Below are 18,757 nucleotides of genomic sequence, written 5' to 3' on the forward strand. Positions count from 1 at the left end.
CTGTGATTCAGACCCATTAGATGGCTTAGCTGCCTCAAACAACGCTATTGGCTAGTGACTCATTTCGGCTAATGAACCAGACACGCTTAACAGCTAACTAAAGAGAAACCATCAGGCTAGTTTTTAACAGTACTGATTCCGCCAAAATATTCCTTGAGCGTTAAATGAAGCAGTAATAACAGGCTATGATCTACAGGATGACTCAACATAGCTGAGGGCTAGCAAGTCTCGTTCTATAGCAAGCAGAGATACCAAGTGTGACTATGGGAAGCGGCTTACCTCTGTGCTGCCATTCGAGATCTTGATCATTCTGTCAACGTATTCGCGGGCTTTCTCGTGGCGCCCAATATGCCACAAGAACAAGCCTGCAAAATACAATGCCTGCTGCCCTGCTACTTTGCGTTGCTCCTTCAGCTTGGCATCCAGCTCCACAATGGCTTCTCGATCTGATTAAAATCAGTAAAGCGGTGGTTATTTAAACCATAACAGTGGGTGTGTGGAAAGGGCCTGATTTGGCCTACTGTCTTCGGTACATGCTACAGATATATGGCAAGACGTCATTCAACAGGGGCAAACTCCCTACCGCCATGGTTTAACAGTAAAAATATTAGGAAGGCCACTTTGGATCCTCCTGCTGTTAAACTTGAAATGGATGAATCCTCTAGCTAAGGTATTTCTGGTTCAAATTCAGTTGCCCTTTCCCAGAGGAGCATCCCCCTGAAATCAGCAGCACTTTTCCCTAAGCATGTGTGTGCAGGATTGCGGGCCTCAAGCAATTTTAAATTGGGAGGCAGGGAATGAAGGGGGGGGAGGTTTGCAATGACTTTCTGGAAGAGGCACTCTGAGCAGGTGCATTTCGGCTAGGTCAGATTACGCCGCAACATTTTATTGAAGGCCCCACGTGCTTTCACATTAAACAGGACAGCAAATGAAATGTGAACAACTCAAATAATAATAATAATAATAATAATAATAATAATAATAATAATAATAATATACTTTTAATACCCTGCCATCTGGCTGGGTTTCCCCAGCCACTCTGGGCAGCTTCCAGCAGAATATGAAAATACAATGATTCATCAAATGTTAAAAGGTTCCCTAAACAGGGCTGCTTTCAGATGTCTTCTAAAAGTCTGGTAGTTGTTTCATTTCTTTGATATCTGATGGGAGGGCATTCCACAGGGCGGGTGCTACTACCGAGAAGGCCCTCAGCCTGGTTCCCTGTAACTTCATTCTCTCAGTGAGGGAACCGCCAGAAGGCCCTCGGCACTGGACCTCAGTGTCTGGGCAGAACAATGGGGGTGGAGACGCTCCTTCAGGTATACTGGGCCGAGGCCGTTTAGGGCTTTAAAGGTCAGCACCAACACTTTGAATTGTGCCCGGAAACGTACTGGGAGCCAACGTAGGTCTTTCAGGGCCAGTGTTATGTGCTCTCGGAGGCCGCTCCCAGTCACCAGTCTAGCTGCCGCATTTTGGATTAGTTGTAGTTTCTGGGTCACCTTCAAAGGTAGCCCCACATAGAGCGCATTGCAGTAGTCCAAGCGGGAGATAACCAGAGCATGCACCACTCTGGCAAGACAGTCTGCGGGCAGGTAGGGTCTCAGCCTGCGTAGCAGATGGAACTGGTAAACAGCTGCCCTGGACACAGAATTGACCTGCACCTCCATGGACAGCTGTGAGTCCAAAATTACTCCCAGGATGTGCACCTGGTCCTTCAGGTGCACAGTTACCCCATTCAGGACTGTTGGCTTTATTCGTTGTAGAGATAGTTCAAACTGTACCTGGATTTGGTCTCTTTTTATGGGCATAGATCATTGCCATCATTGTGCAAAGGGACACGTCCTGCTTGTTTTTAAGAGGTTCGAGGTCGAGAAGAGCCTCTTGAATGTGCCCTAAGGAATCAAATTCAAGAAGGTTAAGTTGCATTTTCTGGTGCCATGGAATATGTGCTTCATCAAGCAGAGATAAACAGGAAGCTGCCTTGTACCAAAAGCCAGACCACTGGTCCATCTAGCTCACATGCCAGGGGTCCTCCAGGATTTCAGACAGACAGCACTCCCAGCTCTGCTAGGAGATGCCTGGGGACTGAACCTCAGACCTTCTGCAAGCAAAGCAGATGCTCCTCCTTATAAATAATAATTTCCTTATTAGTACCCTGCCCATTTGACTGGGTTGCCCCAGCCACCCTGGGTGACTTCCAACAAATATAAAAACACAATAAAACATTGCACATTGAAAGACTTCCCTATACAGGGCTTCCGTTCCCCTTAGTCTGCACATCTCAGTTATTAAGTATTCTAAAATTCCTGCAGTGTGGTGGAGGGTGCTTACCTGACCTCCCAACAGTGGAGGTGCTGCTGTTTACTGGGAGGGAGGCATGGGCAAGGAATGTTCTACAAGTGTGTTTGCATAGTATCAACCCACTTGTCTTCCCATTCAGTGGCCGCGATGCCTCTGCCAGGAGGTCCTCATTGCCGACTACAGAATTATCGATATAACTAAAGCATCTCCCTGCATATCTTTATATTGGGTGGTATCCAGCATATTCTGTCAGGCGCTGAGTAAACCTGCCAAAATCAGCGGGGTTTAACGTTCCAAAAGATATTCAGTCAAAAGCCTTACCTTCCATCAGCCTGCCGTAAATGCGGTAAAAAACGAAGATTGGGTCATTGCCAAACAACTTGAGGCCTTCGCTGGCAAGTGTCTGAATGTGACGAAAGTAGCCTTCTTGGCAATAGTAATTAATGAGCGTCTGCAAGGAAATGATGGATACAATCACACAGGTGTAAATACTAATAAAACTGAGACCATTGAGTTAGTTCCAGCGCCATACAGTTGAGATGAAATGAGAAGTTAGTGTGATTTGCAAGCTTACTCTAGGAGCTTTATTTATTTTGCTAAATGGTGGGATAAAAATAAATAAATATGCAACTCTCTCTTTCTGCAGATGTTCCCATTGTGCCGCATCCACTCGTGACTTTGTACAGTCCTGCAGAACTCTTCTTAGAGTGGGCCAAATCCTGTTCCTGAGAAGTTTCAAGTGTGTGCCTAAAATTGCATAGTGTCAATGTGGTAAGTTGGTACTGGCAAACATATGTAACATATATACACTCATCGGGGAGATTGGAATGGCTGCAGCTGCCTTTTGAGCACGCACACGGTGACAAACTCACAATTTGCTGCTTTGTAATCTATGTAATGGGAAAAGAGCCTAAGTTTGCTGCTGCTCCCTCATGCTTGTTTACTTCACAGAAACACTGAATGGTAGAGTTGAAAGGGGTCCCAAGGGTCATCTAGTCCAACCCCCTGCAATGCAGGAATAAAAACACTGTCCCTTCATGCTTACCAAGTGCGGAGGCACACAGATGTTTAAACACAATGGCAGGAGCACTTTGTACATTCACAAGAGAAGACACACAAACACCCTTCTCCATGCTTCCTGCAGAAAGTATAATATGCAGCAGTCCTCCCAAATACGTGTGTGCTGACGTTTAAAAACACGTGTAGACATGTGAAGGAGGCTCAGATGCCCGATGTTCAGCTCAGAAACACTGGCATTTGTAGCTCAGCCGGTCATCAGACTCTTAATCTGAGAGTTAAGGGTTCAAGTACCATGATGGGCAAAAGATTCCTGCATTGAAAAGGGGGTTGAACTAGATGGCTGTCGGGGTCATTTCAATAATTCTATTCTGTGGTTAAAAGATGCCTGCTTCTTGGGAGAAAAGCAATGACAAACCTAGACAGCATCTTAAAAAGCAGAGACATCACCTTGCCAACAAAGGTCTGCATAGTTAAAGCTATGGTTTTCCCAGTAGTGATGTATGGAAGTGAGAGCTGGACCATAAAGAAGGCTGATTGCCGAAGAATTGATACTTTTGAATTATGGTGCTGGAGGAGACTCTAAGTCCCATGGACTGCAAGAAGATCAAACCTATCCATTCTGAAGGAAATCAGCCCTGAGTGCTCACTGGAAGGACAGATCCTGAAGCTGAGGCTCCAATACTTTGGCCACCTCATGAGAAGAGAAGACTCCCTGGAAAAGACCCTGAGTGATGTTGGGAAAGATGGAGGGCAGAAGGAAAAGAGGGCGACAGAGGACGAGATGGCTGGATACTGTTCTCGAAGCTACCAGCATGAGTTTGGCCAAACTGCGGGAGGCAGTGGAAGACGGGAGTGCCTGGCGTGCTCTGGTCCATGGGGTCACGAAGAGCCAGACACGACTAAACAACAACAACATCATTCTGGGTGATGGGTGTTTCGGTTCATTTTGTCTTACTTCCAAAGGGAGAGAAAAAGAAAGCTAGGAGGGAAGGAGGGAGAAGGTGGAAAGGTTCGCTGCCTCCCCCCCCCCCCCCAATCTCTTGCTTGCTTTGTTACGCGAGAGCTGGGAGCTTTCCAAAACGTCGGGGGGAGAAGAGGAGCGCAGAAGCCGCCGCCGAGAGGGGCGCGTTTCCCGAGAGCAGAGGGGCGCGGGCGCGGGAGGAAAGAAGGGGAAATTTCGCTCGCGGATCGGAGGGAAGGGACGAGCCGAAGCGCCTCTGACAAACCTGCAGCAAGGAAGGATCCATGGCTGCCGGAAGCAGCGGCCCTGGTTGCTAACGCGACTGCAGCAGCGTCCAGGGGAGGCGCCTGAGGAAGGGAAGGCTGGGCCTCGCCGGGCGGGTCCTTCTCGCCCTACTTATTCGTTGCCGCAAGGGGGGGGGGGAAGAACCCAAACCATCCCTCCCTAGCCTTCGCTCCGGGGGCATCTTGAAAAGGGCGATGCTTTTATTACGGCGCGAGCTCCCGTGGACGGAAGGGCGCATCTTCGGAGCTGGACGCAGCGCTGGATGCGCAGGGTGGCGCTGGGGAGGAAGAGGGCTCCAATGGGTTACCTTGGGGGTGGGGGGAAGAGTGGGTCCGGGGGTGGGGAGGTGCTTCGATTGACACACACAGAGAGACACGCCTCGCATAGAATTACAGAGTTGGAAGGGACCCCGAGGGGCCATCTGGTCCGACCCACTGCAATGCAGGAATCTGTGCCCAACATAGGGCTCGAACCCACGACCCTGAGATGAAGAGGCTCCACCGACCGAGCGTGAAGCTGTTCAGGCGTTCCGGGTTTTTGGAAAGGGGCAAAAAGGGGTCTGGGGAGGCCAGCTTCTCACCGAGGACACGTAAAAACAGCGGCCTTTCACTTTGTCTTGTATATCTGGGTCTACAAATGCAGGAAACCACTCTCGAAAGCTGCCAAACTTTGTGGTCCATGGAGGGTGGGGTGGAAGCTGCTTCCTCGCGCCCATGATCTACCTATGGGTTGTTTTTAAGGCAATAATAATAAAAAATATTTATATCCCGCCCTCACCAGCCGAAGCTGCGCGCAGAGCGGCTAACAACAGTAAAATAATACAGCATTCTAAAATCAATTCATTATAAAATCAGTTCAAATCAAATTAATGGCAACCATTGGGCTAGAGTTCTGTGAGGATTACCAAAGGCAAGCAAAACAAGAGAAAATGAAGCTCCTTTTCATTTGCTGGTTGTTGTTGTTGTTTAAATAGCATCAGATCCTCTTTCCAAACAAAACGAGGACAGAATACCAAATCCTGGGGTAGCAGAATCAATGCTTTTGTGATAGTACTCATCCATATAATACCGTCCCCTCTCTTTTTCTGTGTGCTGCTGCCCATGATACTTTGATCAGGACATGAGTAACTGGCAGCTCTTTTAGAGGGAAGGAGCGGGGGGGGGGGTATCCGTCCAGGTTGGGCTGTCTTAGCGCACGTCTCAGGCGCCAGTTTTGCAGACCCGCACGCTGGGCTCTGAGCCCGCATGCAGGAATTTCTCCTCCATTCCAACGGGAGCCGGAAATGCGGTGTTACGCGTTCCTCCTCCTCCTTCTCCTCCTCCCTGCGAATCAGAAGGGAAGCTCTTGAGCGCCGCCGGCGATGGGAAGGTTCGCTCGTCAACATCTTGTGTTGGCACTTGATTGGCTGGAGGTTCGCTTTTATAGAGAGGAGCGGACGCCGGAGTGAGTTTCTATTGGCTTACGCCGGAGACGGCAAAGGGGTCGTCAGAAGTCCCACCGTTTTCTGCAACGAAAAGCGGGCGCTTGCGCGCTCAAGTAGCAACTCTAGCAGCTTCAGCCAGCAATGTTCAACCCCCTCTCCTCCAACAATAGTTACACAGTTATATAGTTATCATAGCAGAACGAGACTGTCTTATATCACCCATCATCAACATTTTTGTGAATAACGAAGAGTCTTGTAGCGCCTTAAAAACGTGCTCTCTCTCGTCTTCTTTTTTGCTGCAGAAGACCAGCGCGCTACTGTTCTGATGTTATCAGTTGTCTGATTATATTGTGAATAATTGAGCTTTGCATGGAAACACCATGTACATCACGACCATTTGACTCTAGTAGCTTAACTTTCCCGTCCTCTATGGTCGTATATGTAGATAAATGTACTGTATATGTGCGTGTGTTGCATGTGTTTGCACACACAAATCACACACATAGCCAGGGGCGAATCTAGTATGAAACGAATTAAGCTTAAACTTCAGGAGGGCCCTAATCCCAGAGGGGCCCCAGAAGTGATTTTAGTCCACATTGCTTAACAATTTTGGGTCTAGTAGACCCAATTTGAGCCGCATGACACAAACTGATGATGATCATGATGACAGTGGCGTAGCATGGGTTGTCAGCACCCGGGGCAAGGCAAGTAATTTGTGCCCCCTAACCCGTGGATTTGCGCCCCCTAACCCTAACCCCCAGATGTTGCGCCCGGTGCGGCCAGCCCCCCTGCACCCCCCACTCTATGCCACTGCATGATGATGATGATGATTTTGTAAATATTCCAACAATCCCAACATTTGAGAGTCAGTAGCACAGATGTTGTAAAGGTATAGGGATCAGTCATGGAACAACCCCATGGAGGAAGAGAACAGCGGTTACCCAGACCTTGTTGCTAGTGGCGAAGGGGCCCTCATGACAGTTCAAGCTTCAGGGACCCCAAAATGTAGGTCCACCACTGCACAAAAGCTGCTGGCCTGCCAATTGCAGATCACCGTATACATCTGAAGAGATTGTCACAATAAATCACTGCGTCTTTGACGTACCAAAAGGCTCACCTTGGGTGTCTTTCTGTTATTGTTTTTACTGGCACAGGCTGTGGCTGGAATCCTAACCCCATGGACTTCAACATGAATTTCTTCTGAGTAGACATGGTTAGGATCGCTCTGGAAGCTCGGCTTCTCTGGAGATTATATTAATATTTAAAACCTGTTTCACATTTCAGGCAGGCACTCGGTGTTGACCACTGCACATAATGTACACAGTAGAAAGCCAAGTGAATGGATCACCCCTCACCTCTCAACCCAAGCACAAATACACAAACACCCACACAATCCTTACACTGCTCTGTAAAAGGGAGAGAATATTAGTCGAACACTGAAAAAACGAGTGTTTCAAGCATATCAACATAATGTTTCTTTGCTAAGTGGCTAGCTACAACAGTACTTGCCTCTGGTAGCTCAGTTGATTGGGGCGTGGTGCTGATGACGCCAAGGTTGCAGGTTCAATCCCCATAAGGAACAACTGCATATTCCTGCATAGCAGGGGGTTGGATCCTCAAGGTTCCTTCGAACTCTCTGATTCTACAATTCTGTATTCCAACCATGGTTATGGGTGAGTTTAGGAGGTGCATTTGACAACAGCATATGGACAATACAACCAGTCTATTACAATATTCTATAATATAATATATTAAGTAACTTCCATGAAATCAAACATCCATACTGGATGTTTATTGTGCTCAGCATAGGCATGCTCTGTTCATGCACTTTATACATGGTACCTGCATAAACAAAACATTTCAGTTGTTATTCTGGGCAGTAATGGCTTGTATAGCCCAGGGGTCAGCAAACTTTTTCAGCAGGGGGCCGGTCCACTGTCCCTCAGACAGACTATATTTTCTGGGGGGACACACAAATTCCTATGCCTCACAAATTACCCAGAGATGCATTTTAAATAAAAGCACACATGTAAAAACACCAGGCAGGCCCCACAAATAACCCAGAGGTGCATTTTAAATAAAAAGACACATTCTACTCATATAAAATCACACTGATTCCCAGATAGTCCGCGGGCTGGATTGAGAAGGCGATTGAGCTGGATCTGGGTCCTGGGCCTTAGTTTGCCTACCCATGCTATAGCCATTCCCTTTCCTACACCCTCTGTTGCCTTTCCAGGAATCAACTATTGCTTTAGCGCTTCCCTTTCCAAATAGCATTGCCTTTATATTTATGCATATTTTCCCCCTCTCTCTTTCTGCCCCCCCCACAACTGCAGCAAGGGGCAGTCATGACCATGAGTGCTGAAAGGCTGTGGGGGGTGGATTGAATCCTTCTACATAATGGCCCCAATGAAAATCTCTCTCCATCTCATACCTCGTCCTGAGACACATCTGGCACTGCTCCACTGACTTGCATGCAGACACTGTGTGCTTTAAACAACTAAAACAAAACAACATTTTAAACAAGATAGTATGAGTATGATCATGCTTTGAGTTCAAGCATGGCCACTTTATCTTTTTTTCTGCTTCCTTTTCCCCCTCACAGCTGCAGTCCACCCAAATAAGCAAGATATAAGAAGTTACAAGATCCAGTTTTACATCAATATTAATAAATCTTTTCATAAGAAAAATAAAGGTAGAATCTTGGATTTCACACCATTTGTTCTGGGAAGTGCTTGCGAGGGAGGGGAAAACCATCTACACCATGAGGTGGGAACCTTTATCTGCTGAGGAACGCATTCTGGCAACATCGTGGCGATTGGTCTTTTGCTGTTACAGATCTTTTAACAATTTTTAAACCGCTTGATGGTTGCCTGTTGTTTATAATTATTTTAATTGGTTTTTTTTTAAATTCTGTACTATACTATTTTATGTATTTTGTATGATTTGTTGATATTGAGATGCTCACATAACAGGCGGCGTGCACGCGTTTGAAAAAATTAGAAACGAAAGGGTGGAATGCATGTACTTATTTGTCTAAGTGTACAAATTATTATCATTATTACTTGTTGATCATCAGATGGTGCTGAAAAACAGCCTTCTCCATCAGTGACTGGCTGGCAGTAGTGCAAACATCACTGACCACCTGATTAGCTGACCACTGTGGGTGAGAATCTTGATGCTGCACTGTGAAAATTGAATACAAAATCTCTGGTACTGGATGCAGGAGCCATAATCCTGGCACTCAGATCCAGAATGAACTCTTATTGATATCAATGGAACTTTGTTCCACGCAAGTGTGCTTGAAATCACTACTTAGTTATGTTTCTATTTACATCAGTGTCCGGGATTGGCTTGTTGAGGAAAAGTGGTGGGTGACACCTGCCCAAGAGTCCCCCAGGGAGGGTTGCCATATGTCCTCTTTTTCCAGGACACGTCCTCTTTTCCAGGTTTGGTTGCCATATGTCCTTTTCCCCCCTTGACATGTCCTCTTTTTCAGAATTAAAATTTTTGTCTGGGTGGATTTCTAAAATTTGCCAAAATGTCTGGGTTTTTTGTTTGTTTTTGTTTACAGTAACTGAAGAATTTTTTTCTAGTGTATTAGACTCAGATCTGAGGCACTTGGCTAAGCTAGTCTGCAGCAGAGAATCACAACAGAGCAGCATCTTAAACTAACTACATACTGTATAAATCCATTCTCTTGTGGCCAAACTAAAAGGACACTGGCTCAGCTACAAGATCCTGGAGAAGGAGTCTGGGAGGGCAAGAGTTAACATCCCCCTGCCCTTAAGGAAAGTCCATATTTACATATTAACATAGCTGTCAATGTTTCCCTTTTTTAAAGGTAAAATTCCCTTATTCCGAATAGGATTTCTCGCAAGAAAAGGGAAAGGTTGACAGCTATGCATGTTAAACAGTTTAATAAATTGTTCTGTGCACAAAGATGTGAACATGAGCCAAAATACTGTGGCAAGTGAGGGAGCAATATGTATTGCTATTATTTTGTTGTTAAAAGTTAAGAACATTGCTACTAGCAAAATATCACAGTTTCTATAGCCTGCACATAGTAGGGGTATTTAAAACGAGAGTTGTCAAAGCAATCCGTAGTTAGCAGTCGGCAAATGTGTCCTCTTTTTTGCTCTTCAAAATATGCAAACCCTAACACAGAAGATGATTTAGACCCTGGATTGTGGTGGTGGGACACTGGGGAGCAGTCTGGGGAAGGGACAATCTGGGAGGTGCTAGAAGCAGGAGGTTTGAGCAATGGGGGGGGTCTTCCAGGACAGGGCTGGAGGCTGAGAGTCACAGTGCCAGTGGAGACTCAGAGGGAGAAGTCAGAGGTTGCCAATGCTACCCAGTAGCAGGACAGTCCCAGTTCTGCTGCCCCCCCGACCCCCTGCTCGAGGACAGTCCTGCACATTGGTGAGCAATGGGCCAGACAGGCCTAGAAGTTGAGCTCGCTCCCTTGATACAGCTTTTGTCTGCTTGCGGGGTGGGGATCTTGAGTGAGAGGTTAGAGAGAAAAGGCAGGACCAGTGGTCAGTTTCAGCAACATCTCCAACTAGAGCTAAAGGACCTCTGCTGTGTTGTTACTTTCTGTGAACAAAAGCTAATTGCCTTTCGTGTCTCAGGTTCTTTCCTGCCCTGTGGATGACTTGTGCTCGCCTGACAGCTCCTTGACAATCAGAGGTTGCAATTCATTTTGTCCTAGATACGAAAAGTAGCCAAGGAAATTACAATAAAAAATTAATCTTTATTATTTTGCACATTAGTAATGATGTATAGCATTATTTAGGATATTAGTAGCATTTCCTGCATGCAGTTCACCAATACAGTATAAGTTGATTGTTTATTAAAAGAAATAATCTATATTTAACATATCCCATGTAAGAAACATAAAATGTCCTGATGTGTTTGGTTATATAATTCTGCTATTTATTTTTTTCTGTGAAAAAATACTGTGGACCCAAGATATATTTGTAACAGTTCTATTAAAGCATGAGTCAAATGAACAAACACAGTCCGCGTAAATAAAAACAGGAAAAGAACATGGTTCTGTGAAAGAAAAAGGCTACATTTTCTGATGCAGGCACTGCTAGAGATTTAAAATAAAAACATTGCATCTTCTTCCAAGTGCAAAGAATTGCTGGAAGCAAGCGAACTGTGAATCTTTCCTTCACAAATAATTTAATTATTGCACCTTGAAAATGTTTGCAAATACAATTTTAAAAAGCAGAAAGCTACAATTACCCGTCTCTTCTTCGTTTCTTATTTTCTGAAGTTCTTCCGTGAGAAAGTGCTATGGACAGAATGTAACCCAAAAGGCTGCAACGTCAACCTCAAGATAAAATTCATTTCTCATTTTTATGTACATAATGCTCAAAAATAAAACAAACATGATTTTTTTTTTACAATATTTATATTTGCTTATAAAATTCTAACCACATTATTTTCAACAGGTTTAGCAGTTTGCAACATGTCTGTACAGTCTGGCTATACATCAGATTGGTTTTCACTTCAAATTTAAAAATGTCAAACAGAAAGAAAAAACCTCTCAAGTAGCTGCAAATATTGCTTAATGATATGAGGGGATGAGGTCTTGTTGAACACTTTTTTTCCACTTTACCTCTGACGTATGGCTTCCCATATTTAAGATTCTGGACACTTGAAGGAAGAGCAGCATAGGCAATATAAACATGCACTGATAGGATCCAAACTATCTATAATGGTACAGAATACATTGTTTTTACCTGTTGAAAGCTTGCACACTAAACCTATTGTGGTACATATTTGATGCAATAAATGTGCTCAGGTCGTTATTCATTTGCTCAAACATGCACCACAGGTAAAATTACTATTTACACAACAGAGGGCTCTTCATTGAACACGTACGTTGGCAACCTGGCTGAGAGCTGAAGATGGCTAAACAATACTGCAGGATGAAGCGGAACAAATTCAGAAAGGGGTTTTTGGTCAGTTCAGTTGTTTCTTTTTTTCTTTTCTTTTTTAAGGGCACATTGCCTCGAATACACCATACAGGGAAAAATAATTGACACAGACATAAAAACAGCGACTCCCGACTCCAGCTCTAGCTGAGATTTAATTGCCGGTGCAAAAATAATCCGTCTTGTTTTGCTCTGGTGAGTTTGAGGGGACTTTAGAGGCATTTAAACACTTGCCCGAATGTAACACAACATGGAACACGTTTGTTAAAGCACCTCAGAACGGAGTATTCCCTCGCAGTTTTAACAAGAGTTGTTAAAAACTCGTTGCTCTTGGTGGACGTAATGTTTTCCCCCCATGCATGATCTATAAGAAGTGCAGCATGCCCCCATGCAAATCATTTTGGTGTGCATATAAGAGAGTCATATAATAGAACGCCTGGTCCTCATACCGACAAAGTAGTACTTACCCCCTTTCCCCAGCATAAACCCCATTTACAAAAATAGTCACAATGTGTGAATAAAAAGAAAGAAAGGAAGGAAGGAAGGGAGGAAGGAAAGGAATCCACCAACACAGATTTCGTAAAAAGATGACAAATGTGGCAGTTGAAATGGATATACTTACTGACTGTACTAAGTGTTCTATGTTGTAACACACACACAAATTAGTGTTCCCCCCCCCAACCCCTTTTACTGGTCCCTACAGTCTGATTAGCCATTTTTCCTCTCCTCTTCAGCAGTGTCAGCTGGTAATGAAAACAGGAACCTCCTGTCATGCTTCCCATAGTTTATATATAGTCACATTTTGACGACGAGGGGTTTCTGTCTTGTTATAGGCACTGACCTTAAAGAATACAGTATATTTGTAAAAACTGTCTGTTTGGCATATACCGCCTAGAGGAGTCCTGTTGACACAACTACATTACTCACACAGGCTGTAAACAATTTGTCACCCAATCAGTTTTGTGTTTTTGTTTAAACTGGCGCTTTACTTTTTCTTCTGTACATCTTTACCTTCTTTTTCGTGTTTTTCTTCAATGGGCTTGGTTACGCGGTCGTAGGATGGTGGACAAAGAGCGGTGGACATGGTCAGGTCTGTTTTTTCTGTGTAAGAGTTTTCATTGATCTTGTCAATGAGAATTTCATCCTTGAGACGTTGGCCCGCTCCTCCTTCTAATTTATTTTTATTATATACAAAGGAAGCTTGGTGTATTGTCTGTCTTAGGCGATAACGCCTGTAAGCCCGCTGAATGATGACAGCGGACAACTCCTCTTGTTTACGTTTCAATGTAGTTGTGATGGGCTCGTAGGAGGCCTTGGAAGGGTTGGACTGCATAAAGCGGTCCTCCATCTGTATGCGGAGAGCATCCATCTCTCCACTCTCCCCGAGGACGCGCTTCGTAAAAGCAAACAAGATGTCAAGGCAGTGAATTCTGTCACCACTTACCATGGGTAGATCCATCGCAATAAGCTGAACCTTGTTGGGTTTTGGTAAATGAAGAGGAGGTTCCAGAGCAGCTGCAAACTCTGAGAGTTTTTCAAATTCCATAAACTGGGTTGCATCTGGGTCAAACTTTTCCCAGACTTCATAGAACATCTCAAAGTCGTCCTCGCTCAAAGGCTCAGCACTTTCTTCGGTCGCCACACCAAAGTTCTCCAGAATGACAGCGATGTACATGTTTACTACAACTAAAAATGATATGATGATATAGCTGACAAAGAAGAAGATCCCAACAGAAGGATTGCCACAATCTCCTTTGACTGAGCTTCCTGGGTGGTCTTTTTTAGGGTCACAGTCTGGCGGCCCACTGTTGAGAATGGGCGCTAGCAACCCATCCCAGCCAGCAGAGGTGGTGATCATGAAGAGGCAGATCATGCTGTTGCCAAAAGTTTCAAAGTTGAACATGTCATCAATGCCCACTTCTCTCTTCACGTAGGCAAAGTTGGACATTCCAAATATAGCGTAGATGAACATGACCAGGAAAAGGAGAAGACCGATGTTGAACAAGGCAGGGAGAGACATCATCAAGGCAAAAAGCAGAGTGCGGATCCCTTTAGCACCCTTGATGAGACGCAGGATTCGACCTATCCTGGCAAGTCGGATCACTCGGAACAAGGTGGGTGACACGAAGTATTTTTCAATAATCTCTGCTAGGAACATACCTGTTAAAAATACAGTTAAGCAAGTCTTAGGGCTAATTGTTTATCAATGCCAATGTCCTGCCTTGACTTACCTGTGAACTTTAAGGAGTTTTCAGTGACAAAGTCTGCAATCCTATGCACAATGACTCAGAAGTAAATCTCATCGAACAAAGCAACCCTTATTTCTAAGTAAACATGCATAGGAATGGGCTGTAAACTGCCAAGTTTCCAACTTTATGGCAGTGTGCAGTAACAACTCAAGAATGCTAGAAGTCAACTATTATATTTTATCTAACACATAGAAAATTATGTCATCTAAGCCTTTCTAGATTCATTCATCTTAACCTATTGTTATTTGAAATCTAAATCAAGCAGCACATCTGGGAGTAACCAATTTAAATATAACACATTAGGCAATAGTTGGCTTATGCAGATGTCAGAAATGGAACAAAGGCACTTTGGATACTAGAACGCAGTGATAACCAACAGAAACATACCTTATCAAGGTAATAAACAAGGCCGAGGCTCCTGCCCTATGGAGCAGGCAAGCCTGCTGGGCTGACATTAAAGGAGGATGGTGGCTGTTTCGACCCAACTTAGCAACTTCTTGGTTCCCCCCTGACAGCTGAGCTGGATGGGTTGCTGCATCCCCACTAGATCTGGCCCTAACAAGTAGGCTGAATGAGTTGGCCACCTCAGCAGCAGATGCTGCAAAATGAGGAGTGGCAATAGGTATTGGTGGACAAAGCTACCATACGTGTGTCAAGCAGCCAGTGGCAGAGCAACATGCTGCAGTCCCCGGAGTGGAGAACAGGCAGGGGCAGGGCTGGTGAGCGTCCCTGGAGGGCATGTGCCCAGCACACATCCTGGGGGGGCAGCCGCGATGGCACCCTTTTCCCAAATGGTACCCAGTGCACTCACCCTGCCCCCCTCAGTACACCAGTACAGGCAGCCTGTTCTCCACCCTCATAGGCTAGGCTATTGCCCTCAGGTTTAGTGCAAAACATTGCCCCATGTCCAGTGTTGACATAAGAATCAGCTGTTACTCTAGTGAACTTCTTTACATAGTGGGGTGGTGGTAGTGGTTGCTATTTTCACCTTTGCTTCAAGCAACAGAAGGTCTTGGGTCAGTCTCGGTTCCCACATATAGAAGCAAATGGGGCATTCATCAAAAACATTTTCCTTTTCATCATTTCTTTAAGAGCTTGTAAATCATAGCCTTTTGGGGAGTATTGGTTTGTAGATTAAGTGTAAGAATGAACTTAGAAAACATATCCTCGTTGTTGTTGTTTTAAGCAGCTTGTGTGATTTTTGTTTCTCACCCACCCTTCCAATGTGCTTAACCAAATATACTTACCATGCTACTAAAAATAAAAACAGGGTGAGGAAAACCCCCCTGTGTTGGAATGATTTTGGCCCACAGGAGGACTCCCAAAAGTGGAATATGTGACTCACCATCTTTTGGGGATGTTTTCCTAAAGAAAGAAACCTGGGGCAAGGGGAGATGCACAGTCTCCAAAGTGGGAAGATAAATATACAGGGACTTTCTAACCAAATATATTGGTGGGCGTAAGGGTGCCAGTCTTTACTGAACAGTGAGGGGGCCAAGACAGAAAGGAGAGGAAAATCCTGCTCACTGAGATCTAGCAATTTGAGATTTTATCCTGTCTGGAATTTCCCTCATTGGATGAAATGGATACAAGCTACCTGTATCATCACAGACACAGATAAATCTTTTTTTGCACATTTGTCAAACATATTCAGAAACGATTGTGATCCATATGACACAATTACAGAAGATGCAACTAGGAATCAATGTGGCTGAGCAACTGAAAACAGCGAAAGAAATAAAGCAACATTTGAAGCACCTTAATATACTTTTGACATTTGCCTTGCTTTGTTTAGAACGGGCCTTACCTACAATGGAGAGGATGACAACCACAAAATCAAAAATGTTCCATCCAATGGTGAAATAATAATAGCGCAGGGAAATTAGTTTCAAGACACATTCTCCAGTGAAAAGGACTATGAAGATCAGATTAATCCGGTACAGAATATCTTCCATTTCTTTACTTTGGTCATCTGTTTCGACCATCATGGTGATCATATTAAGGCAGATGAGAATCATAATACTGATGTCAAATACTTGTCTTGTCACAAAATCAAAGACCATGCCTTGATATTTGTTCTGAGGTATAAAGAAGAGATATTAAATCAGTTAAGGCTCTGGTGTGCACACTGCTAGATTACAACTTAATTAATAACATATATAGATATAGACACACACAATAAAAACATAGCGAAACATCACAAAAAACTTTTCAGTACAGGACTACCTTCAGATGTCTTTAGAAGTACAAATAGTTTCCACATATGCATGCCCAGTGTTGGGAAAGATGGAGGGCACAAGGAGAAGGGGACAACAGAGGACGAGATGGTTGGGCAGTGTTCTCAAAGCTACCAAAATGAGTTTAGCCAAACTGCAGGAGGCAGTGGAGTGCCTGGCGTGCTCTGGTCCATGGGGTCATGAAGAGTCAGACACAACTAAATGACTAAACAACAACAACATGCATGCCCCAAACCAAGAAAAACAAACTCACTTAAATGTATTCAAATATTGATTGCCCTCTCCAATTTACAGAAAGCATAAACTCACTTCTCATTTGCTGTTTTTAAAATGAATCTTTCAATCTAGAATAGTCTCACTTACCCCTGGTCTAGGAATAGGCTTTTGAGGCTTTTTAGACCCCAACTTTTTCATTGCATTGTAGTACTTTTTCTGTTCTTCTGTCATAAAGATATCTTGACCTCCAAAGTAAGGGCATAACATGAAAAAATGGTTATAACCACATTCTCATAGATGGCTTATACACTTACTTGCATTTATTCCATATTCATAATCAAAAGAAAAACAAATATTGGGCTTAATTGGTTTTTACAATGAGGTTCTTCCAAATTTTCCAGCGATGCCGGTAAAAGGTGATACCCTTTAAATTGTTGTGCCCATTTACTGATAGTAGAATAAAATTTTTAATTTAGGCTCAATTCAGTAAGAATGGAAGATTTTATGTAGAAATTGGGTAGGGAAATTGTGGCTTTCCATATGTGTCCCAGCTAGCACAGATAATGATTGAGGTGATGGGGTTTGTAGTCTAGCAACATCTGAAGGAGCACAGATTACCCACCCCCAATATAAACCTTAATTGCCCCTGCATTCTGAGAGGAGGTGTGGTCAACCACTAGACCACTCCACAAGAACTTCTTTTTAATGACCAAACATTGCAGCTCTTCAATGTTTTGCAAGGTAAGGTTCTCTCCCAAACGGCCATGAATATGTATAAGTCTCTCCAATTTTTCCTTCAAAAGTAAGAGCAACTATTTCATTTAAACGGTTCACATGATTTAGCCAAAGTTTTATCACGTGATCTTTAAAGGTAACGCAGGTAAAATACTTATCTTCTTTTTTTGCTGATTGAAGTTATCAATGATGACGCCAATGAATAGATTCAGGGTGAAGAATGACCCAAAGATTATGAAGATAACAAAGTAAAGGTACATATAAAGGTTGTCTTCATACTTAGGCTGCTGTTCTACCTACAAAGTAAGCGAAATGATTGTGAAACCTCAACATATTTTATTTTTAAAAAGCTTGCAAGTTGGCATCAAGACAACTCTGGACCCCTCCAGATGTGTGAATGTGTGTGTTTTGGCAGGTGTATAACTGAACATGTCAATGATGTACTAATAGAGCATTAGTGACGAATTTATAAGGGGGCACCAACACACCTTATTAGTTCTGCGATGCTTCCCCAATGTTCCTGCACTATTGCCACCTGGAGGGGCACTCTTGCACTCCAACACAACAAGAGCAATACAATGCTGCCCCCACCATTTGTGGTATGAAACAGGTGCAGGATTGTGTACAGCCACCACCATAAGTACAAATGATCATAAAAGCACAATGCAAAAGCACTTCTGGAGAGTCCCATAGCAATGCTATATCTTCACTTTAATGGTCAGCATGCCTGGAATTCTTTATGTTACGATGATGATGGTATTTCTTCTACCCCGCCCATCTTTAATAATAATAATAATGATAATAAACTTCTTGTACCCTACCCATCTGCCTGGGTTACCCCAGCCACTCTGGGCAGCTTTCAGCAAAGTATAAAGGAACACAAACCAATTAGGGTGCTATTTAATTTGAACATAATCCATGTTCACATTAATGTTATCCTCAAGCACATTTCATCAGCAGAATCCTAGAGTCTTTGTGCGGCAAAGAATGCAAAGTACTTACATTTCTTGAATCAATCGCTGCATACATAATGTCCATCCATCCTTTAAATGTAGCCTGTGTCAAGAAAATATTTTAAACATAAAACTCTGAACTCACAGCCGTGCTCAATGTCTTGTACCAGAGTTACCAATAGGAAATGCTCCACATATACGTATGCTATAACTATGGACTAAAGTAAAGGGGGAGCTGTTTAAGCTTTCAGTGGGCTTGATTCTTCCATGCAGTGGAATCCTATACTAGTAAAAAAATAAGTTCCGTTAAGTTCAAAGAGACTCGCTGACAAGCAATCATGCCTCCAATGGGAATAAGCCCAATTGACTCTATGGAACTCATTCTGAGTGGACATGCATAGGATTGTGATGTAAATTTGTTAAGCTTCGTTC

The 18,757-nt window shown here is 43.8% G+C and overlaps 2 protein-coding genes across 8 annotated transcripts in view; both read right to left on the minus strand.

Moving 5' to 3' along the window:
• The window catches only part of TTC21B (tetratricopeptide repeat domain 21B), a 30,119-nt gene extending 24,831 nt beyond the window's left edge, over positions 1-5,288 (minus strand). For 2 of the 4 annotated variants that reach the window (XM_081923217.1, XM_081923216.1), the window contains exons 1-4: positions 4,548-4,792; positions 2,623-2,752; positions 1,782-1,892; positions 280-446 (exon numbers count right to left, since the gene is read on the minus strand). In XM_081923217.1, coding sequence (XP_081779343.1) covers positions 280-446; positions 1,782-1,892; positions 2,623-2,752; positions 4,548-4,568 — 429 coding nt within the window. In that variant the 5' untranslated portion in view covers positions 4,569-4,792. Of the gene's footprint in view, positions 1-279; positions 447-1,781; positions 1,893-2,622; positions 2,753-4,547; positions 4,794-5,147 lie in introns of those variants that run through there. The other 2 variants (XM_081923219.1, XM_081923218.1) reach the window with 2 other exon arrangements.
• A 5,615-nt stretch (positions 5,289-10,903) lies between these two features.
• LOC309376627 (sodium channel protein type 1 subunit alpha) overlaps positions 10,904-18,757 on the minus strand; it is a 102,986-nt gene continuing 95,132 nt past the window's right edge. For all 4 annotated transcript variants that reach the window (XM_081923144.1, XM_081923142.1, XM_081923143.1 and 1 more), the window contains exons 23-27: positions 18,371-18,428; positions 17,531-17,664; positions 16,785-16,889; positions 15,992-16,262; positions 10,904-14,095 (exon numbers count right to left, since the gene is read on the minus strand). In XM_081923144.1, the coding sequence (XP_081779270.1) occupies positions 12,921-14,095; positions 15,992-16,262; positions 16,785-16,889; positions 17,531-17,664; positions 18,371-18,428 (1,743 nt within the window). In that variant the 3' untranslated portion in view covers positions 10,904-12,920. The remainder of the gene's footprint in view (positions 14,096-15,991; positions 16,263-16,784; positions 16,890-17,530; positions 17,665-18,370; positions 18,429-18,757) is intronic.

This window comes from Podarcis melisellensis (assembly GCF_964234715.1).
Source record: "Podarcis melisellensis genome assembly, chromosome: 1".
Lineage (NCBI taxonomy): Eukaryota > Metazoa > Chordata > Lepidosauria > Squamata > Lacertidae > Podarcis > Podarcis melisellensis.